This window comes from Neofelis nebulosa, chromosome 9, assembly GCF_028018385.1.
Source record: "Neofelis nebulosa isolate mNeoNeb1 chromosome 9, mNeoNeb1.pri, whole genome shotgun sequence".
NCBI lineage: Eukaryota > Metazoa > Chordata > Mammalia > Carnivora > Felidae > Neofelis > Neofelis nebulosa.
Genome location: NC_080790.1, coordinates 60376039 through 60383713, shown reverse-complemented (window position 1 = coordinate 60383713; position 7675 = coordinate 60376039). Strand labels below are relative to the sequence as shown.

Sequence of the window (7675 nt, the reverse complement as noted above, 5' to 3'; positions counted from 1 at the left end):
TCTGGAAACAAATGCAAACAAATGTAAGTTTTAAAAAAATAACCAAACAATTCTTTTTTGGATTTCAAAGTATTGGAATATACATAGTAACTTCTCTGGTACAAGGGAGAAGTTAAACAGCCTGTGCATCGGGGGAGAAATCTTTGACTGAACTTTATATATATTAATAGGAAGCAGAAATAATGAAATTAGCATGATTAGTTTGGGCAGGTGTAATTACGAGTGAAAACATTTTCAAAAATTGAGCAATGTAAGAATGAATAAGGCAAAACAGGGAGATACTAGGATGAGCCTGAATTACAGAAAAGGAAAATTGGAAAGAACACTTTTTAATGTAGCTACAACTGTTCTCAGTAAAATGCATCACTTATAAAAGGCACATTTCCCTATAGCTAAGAAGAAAATATTATAACCCTTAAGACAATTCAATCATCACTAAAAATAATGTTGAGATACACCCATGCAGCTTTGTTCTTAACAACTCCTTTAAAAAGGTTTGCTTACTATTAGCAAGGAAACATGCTCATTTAAGATCATGAGTGCAATCTCTTTTGCCCATCTCAGCTCTCACTGTGTATTAACAGGGACGCTGCTTTTCAAATCAAGCCTCATGTAAATCTAATGGTTATGCATTCTTCAGTGAACAATGATTTAATAGCTGAGATCACAAGGGTTAATAAATGTGCCTAGTGCAGTGCCTACTACATAAAAGGCTCCCTTATCTATCTATCTATCTATCTATCTATCTATCTATCTATCTCTATCTATCTATTTCCTTCCCTTGCAACTCTGTAATAAAAATAATAAACCCATAGCCCAAAAGAGCTATACAAGACAGGAATGATTTGTTGTAGATACTTTAACATAAATATTTCATAGTTTATTATAAAGACATTTTTGTACACAACCACTATAAATACTTAACATGGTTTTATAACAGTTGCAATTTTATGATTTCCTAAATACCATGATAACCCACCTGTTTTTAACCTCTATATAAAAGCTAAGTGTAGGGTTAGAATTTAACCCAGGACACATCAAAATCTGGTGTCTTGGTTTATAAATATAGTTAATACATCAGGATATTGACAAGAATTGCCATGTGCTTCAGATGTGCTGCCAAGACATGAAGAGCCAACAAGCTTCAAAGAAATATACACGTTTCTAGTTTTAGGTGCTAACAAGAAATATTACTGTAAAGCTGGTAAACTGTGACTACCAACGCAGATTTCTATACACCTGAAAAAGTCAACAACAAAAATATTAAGTTATTTGTCCACCAGGTGGACAATATCTAGGCTGTAGGGTTGACTTACTGCTTTCGTGTACTGTACAATCAGTCTTATCATTGCCCCCAGCTTTGGAATTTCAGAGCTAGACAATATACAGTTCAAAACACTTGCTTTGTCCTTTCTCTCATGCTAGATCTCTGATATGTTCCTCTTACAGTCTTGCTAAAGGATCTTTCAGCTTTCACTCAACAGCACTGGGTCAGATCTCTTCTATACAGGATCTCATTCTTCTCGTGCCTCCTCTGTATGCAGAGAGCCGGTCAAAGTCTTGGAGGTGGAAACGAGTTGCCAACTGATTTACCATTTTCCTCAGGGTAACAAAGGCTGAAACAACTTGGAAAGTAAGGAACAAAGTGAAGATGATGTGTATTGCTTTTTCCAACGGCAGATTCGTTAGGCCTTCATTAAAGAGCAAGAATAGAATTAAAGGCAGTTGCAACAGAAGACTCAAAAGCCAAAAGCCAGCCAATTCAGGAACCTGCAGCGACACACAATAAGAGTAAATCAGATCAGTAAAGTACAGTCTTTCATTTATATAGATCAGCAGTACTGGGTACCTACATTATGAGCTCTGTAATTCAAAAGGAGTAGAAAATGGTCCGTGTCCTCAAAGGCTTACAGTCTAGATTAAAAGTGAAAACTAACTTATGTGGCAATGCTAGAATGATATACATTAATAAATAATTGAATGCATCACATAGAGGCATGAACTAAATACTGTAAGAAATAAGACAACAGTGATTAGGTGAAAGAAAGAGTCCAAGGATGTAGGCTGTTGAAGTTGGGTAGAAGGAAGAAGAGGCGAGAAGGTAAGTAAGCAAAGAAAAGCATGACCAGGAATCAACATGTCAGGGGGGAATGGATGCTTGGGTTAGAAAATAACAAGTGAGACCGGTAGGTGCCTAATTCTGAAGAGCTGAGAAAACCACAGAAATCTTTAAGCATTATCCCTAAGCTGTGGTAACTGAAAATGCTTAGGCAACACAATGATTCAGAAAAACATGCCTGGCCTAGGATTCCTGAGTTTATAATCTCTCCCATTTTCTTATTCAGGATCCAAACATGTTTAATTGACCATGTATTTTCAAGGCAGGTGGAGAAGAGGGAAAACTGTCAATTCTTAAGTGCTTACTATCTTCAGGTATTTTATATAAATTATTTCATTTAATCCCAACACACCTTGAAGTAAATATTTCCCCCATTTTATATACAAAGAAAGCCAGGCTCTGGAGATTGAACAGACTACAGGGACAGAATTAGTAAAGTTGGAGGCAGGCCTTTGCTTCTTCTACCACAGCTCCCTGCCTTTTCCTCATTATGAAACCCGTATTGTCTTTATGTGTAGCACTGAGAGAAAGGAAAGAAGAGCCTACCTTTTCCTGTAGGTTCCCCATGTAGCCCAGATACAACCTGATAGCTTCAATTAAGGTTATTATGATGATAACAGTGACCACAATGAATTTGTAGTAATCAGGCAAGACTGAATACTAAAAAACAACAAAAAGAACACAAAAATAAACATGTTTGTAAAATCTCACATAGAGTAAAACTGACCTGATATAGAAAATAAATTTTAAAAACTTTAATTTTATTGACAATGTAACAATGCCAGGAATGGGCAGAAGAGACCTCAGCAGAAGCATTAAAGCACAGACTCACCTTCATCTGAAGCATCATAATGCTGCTTACCCACCAAAGTGGGAAAAAGTAAGTGTTAAAATAAAGTGACATCTGCAATGCCAAACTGGAAACCATTTCATTATCTACAAAAGAAACAGAAAAAAAAACCAAACTCCTAATTCTGGTCAATGCCCTATATGTCCTTTAGTTTCTTAAAATTTAGTATAATCACTGACAGCAAAAGGAAATATCTATCATAGTACTATTTAATTCATATACTGGCTTCATGGGGGGATGTTTCTTATTTTTTTTAAGTTTGTTTATTTTGAGGGGGGGGCAAGGAGGGGCAGAGACAGAATCCCAGAGCCCTGTGGCTCTGTGACTTGTGGCTCGAGCTCAAGAACCGTGAGATCATGACTTGAGCAGAAGTCAGAGAGGCTCAAGTGATGAGCCACCCAGGCACCCCTCGTAGAGGTATGTTTCGTATTTTTCAATTACTTCATCAATTTGCCATTACAGTCTGCTGATTTTTTGCACACTAATGGTGTAGATTAAATGTGGAATATCAATTTGAATCCTATTGAACAGGTAACAATAATGATCATAACCTCCTTTGCAGAGTCCTATGTAAAAAGCCTATAAAATTAACACATAAAATACATAAAAACTTACCTTTCACACACCTCTCTTCAGCATACTCTAATCCCATCCATTCACTAATACCCAATTAATGCCACTTTGTCTGTAAGTCCTTTCTTGATCCTATTCCCCCACCCTGGTAGAAATCTCTTCCCCTCTAGGTATTTACTTCTAACCTGTGCCTAAGAAAGTGTTAGCAAAGAACATCCCCCTGCTCTAGACAGTCTAGTGCGCTGAGAGATCAGGAGTTTTGGAGTCCAAGTAAACCCATAACTCCTCAAACACCCCTGGAATCCTCAATGCCACACTTGGGATAAATTATTTAACCTCTTTGAGTCTCAATTTCTTCATATGTAAAATGGTAACATTAAAAGTACCTCACAGGTTGCTTGCAAGGATTAGAGATAGTATTAATTACTTTACCCTACCACCATGCCTGGTACTTAGCAGGCACTCAGTAACATTAGTCCCCTTTCCTTCTCTTTTACTTAATACACAGACTCATTGTAAGCACAAATCCCTAATTTGAGATACTCATAGAACCTAAAATCTTGCCATACACGTGGTGCATACCAAATATGTACAAGCAGAAAGAATGGAAACATACTGTCATAAAGACATCAATGTAGACATTTGTGATTCATGAGCTTCATTTATCTAAGGGTGATTGCCTAATACCTTTTGCTTCTATGTAAGAGAGAAAGGTCCTAAATTAAGAATTTGATTTTTTAAATTAAGCCCTACAAATACATTCTAAATTTGACTAAATTCTAACAGTTTAGGAACAGATAATGCATTTTGAAATCAATTGCCCTAAATGTAACAATTTATAAAGGCCCTAAAATAAATTTCTTACAAACTTTTTTTCTCTCCACAGCTGAGTATATCTGCCATTCAATAATTTTAAAATATAAGAAATAATCCTGGTCTCTCAGAGAAAGGTTTCCTATAGCTCCAAGAATTTGCCTGATTATTAATCTACTTTTTTTTTTTTACTCCGTTATTATGACCTACTTTTGCTTGTACCTATTTAATTTTTTTTTTGCTTGTACCTATTTAATTTGTTTTTTTGCTTGTACCTATTTTTTACATTATCAGTGATAATAGAATGAATTCTTAAAATTTGTTAAACCTGAAGTCAACTCACCAGCCTAGGATTCTTTTTTTCATAACAGTACAACTCTAGGTCAGTGGACATGGTAATGGTATATATACACTTGTAATTACAGTGCAAATAATCAAACCTACTTCGGATCCACAAGGAAGAAAATGTGAAGGGAAGGAAATGATAAATTAAGCTGAAAATTTTAATACCTTTGGAGCAGAAATTAGTCAAATTTTGCCAAGGAGTTTTTATGTTAGAAATTGTGTACATGAGCATCTTAAGAGTTACGCTATAGCTATACGGCATTTCAAACTTATAATCATGCAACTGAAAATCAAGTTAATATGTAAATGAACCTTGAAAGCACAAGACATGAATTTACTAAATTTTGCAAAAGTACCAGTTGAGTTCTGTAAACGGAATTTAAATTAAAACATTATATAAATCAGGGGTAGGCAAACTACCAGCCAGCTGCCTGTTTTTTGTATAGCAAGTGAGCTAAAAATGGTTTTTCACATTTTTAAATGGTTGGGGGAAAAAATCAAAGAATAATATTTTGTGACACTGAATCATGAAATTCAAATTTTAGTGTCCATAAATAAAGTTTTATTGGAACACTGCCACATCTATGCATTTACCATTATCTATGGCTGCCACAGAGACCTATGGCCTGCAAGTCTAAAATATTTGTTACCAGCCCTTTAGAGAAAATGTCCGCTGACCTCTGATACCTTGCATCACCAGACTTTAGTGCCTGTTAAGGCTTCGCTTTAGAATCAGAGACTTGACCTAATTTTTCACATTATACTTTTCTCTGTACATCCTAAATCTTAAAGAGGCCTAAATTCAGGGTGAAAACAATGCAACTATGGGAACGTACTTTTCTCTGCGCTCTTTTAAAAGTCCCTAGACCAAGCAGGAGGAAAAGGTTTCTATTTCCCCAGCAGAGTTCATGGATTTGGATGACAGTATGTTGTCTATCATCATGATTTAAGGAGGGAAACTGTTCTGGAGGAAACAGAGTTACACTTGCCGTCAAGTTGAATGCTGTATCGTGGTATTTTGTTACCGATTTAGGGAAAGAGTTGTACATGGTGAGGGGAATGTGGAGATGGCAGGGAAGGGGCGAGCTTTGTTGAAAGCGATTCTACTGTGGCAGCTACCATTCTGGAGTGGATAGCGGTTTAACAGGACTCATTAAAAAAAAAAAAAAATCTTTCCATCTCTTCCGCCAGAAAACGGACTTGCGGTGGAACGTGGTCGTTTTGCGAGTAAAGGAGAAGAGAAGATATTTTAACCAAGGTGGGGAGTGGGAAGGGGAGACTGCCTGGGCTGTTTTCAGTCCAGCTTGGCCACAAACGCCAGAGCGGAAGTCGCAGAGGAAAAACACCGTCGGCCTTCGCGGAGGATGCGGGACCGGACGTGTGCTGCGAAGGCAGTGTTTATATTTTTAGTTTCTGAGGAAGGCCGGTGCCACCTCAGCGGCTAGGCTTACAGTTCGCTGGCCAGGACCGTTAGGGATACGGGACTGGAAGTGTCCCAGCCCCAGTCCCAGCCCCAACCCCAACCTAGGGGTGGGCCCCTCCTCCGGCTCTCTTCCCGCACTGCGGAAAACCAGCTGAAGGCGAGGCCGCCATTTTAGGTCCGGGCAAACTCTGGCCGCTCTTTAAACCCACGCCAGGTCCTCCGCAGGCCATACCCGCTGCGCCGGGCCTCGGCCACTCACCAGGACCGTCGTTGTACTCCGGCCCGGTCCGGTTGGAGTCGCTGAACACGGTCCGGCTGAAGTTTCCCAGCCGCTGGCGGACCGGATCCGGCAGCTCCATGGCCGGGCCTCGGTACGGCTTACAGCTAGGTCTGCGGACGCTGCCTCCTTCTACCGTTCCCACGGCAACCGGGCAGCGCGAGATGCTGGGGCCCAGGCGCGCGCGGCCGTACTGCGGGGCAGAAGCGCAGGTCGTGAGCACGAACGCCTGGAAGGGAGAGGTGTGCTGAGAGTTGTGTCCTGGCGAGCGCCGCAACCTCGTGTGCTAAACGGCAGATTCCTTAGTCCTGTTATAAGCCTCATCATTCTTAAAAACAAATAGAAACAATAATAAATGAGCCGAGTTGGTTTGTGATATAAGGCGCCGTCACACCTAGTCAGTGGGATGCAAGCTTTCTGGAAGGAAATATAGAACGAATGTAGAACTTACAGAATGTTCATGACCTGGTGGCTTCTTTCTTAGGACTATACATTTGAAAAGTTTTATTATTAATATATAGTGTGTATGCGTATACATACAATATTTTTAATAAAATATTCTTAGTATATAATATACATTCCTAGAACTGTGGATAGATGTATACGCACACACGCACATTTGATGGAATACATTGCTGCATCTTAAAAAACATGCTTGCAACGAATATTTGATTGTATGGATTAGCTTTTAAGTAAAAATAAAAACTGAGTAGAAGTGAACCCAATTTTGCAAAATGTGTGTGTGTGTGTGAGAGAGAGAATATATGAGGAGCAGAGGTGGAGGAGGTGGCACAAACACTGTGGCTTCAAAACCAAAAAAAGACTAGTAGGAAATAATCCAAAATGTTAATTACTTCTGGGTAGTGGGGTGTAGGTGATTAAAATTTTTAAAAATATTTCTGTGTCTTCCAGGTTTTTCTCAAATAAGATGTATTATTTTTAAAAAAAGATTTAAGTGTAAGATACAGAAAGGATGCAAACCGAATATACACGTGTAACCAGCTCCCAGATCCAGGAACAGAACCTTACTAGCACCTCTGGAAGCTTCCCCTTCCTATTTCCTTACAATCACTAATCCTCCACTTCTAACAGACCCTTCCTGACTTTTAATAGTATAGAATAGTTTTGCCTATTTGCATGCTTTATGTAAAACTAATCATATGGTAAGTGCTTCTTAAAAGTAAAATCTGCCTCTTTGCCCTCAAAATAATTTTTAAGAAATTCTTTCATGTTGTTGACTGTAGGTTTTTTTTCCTTGCTGTGGGTGACATGCCA

General features: G+C 38.7%; 1 protein-coding gene across 1 annotated transcript; it reads right to left on the bottom strand.

Annotated features, from left to right (window-relative positions):
* Positions 1 to 858: 858 nt before the first annotated feature.
* Positions 859 to 6736, bottom strand: TMEM17 (transmembrane protein 17). Its single transcript, XM_058683970.1, has 4 exons — positions 6383 to 6736; positions 2952 to 3055; positions 2666 to 2779; positions 859 to 1770 (listed from the first exon to the last, which is right to left on the bottom strand). The coding sequence occupies exons 1-4, from the start codon at positions 6480 to 6482 to the stop codon at positions 1492 to 1494; spliced, it is 597 nt and encodes a 198-aa protein (XP_058539953.1). The 5' UTR covers positions 6483 to 6736; the 3' UTR covers positions 859 to 1491.
* Positions 6737 to 7675: the final 939 nt, after the last annotated feature.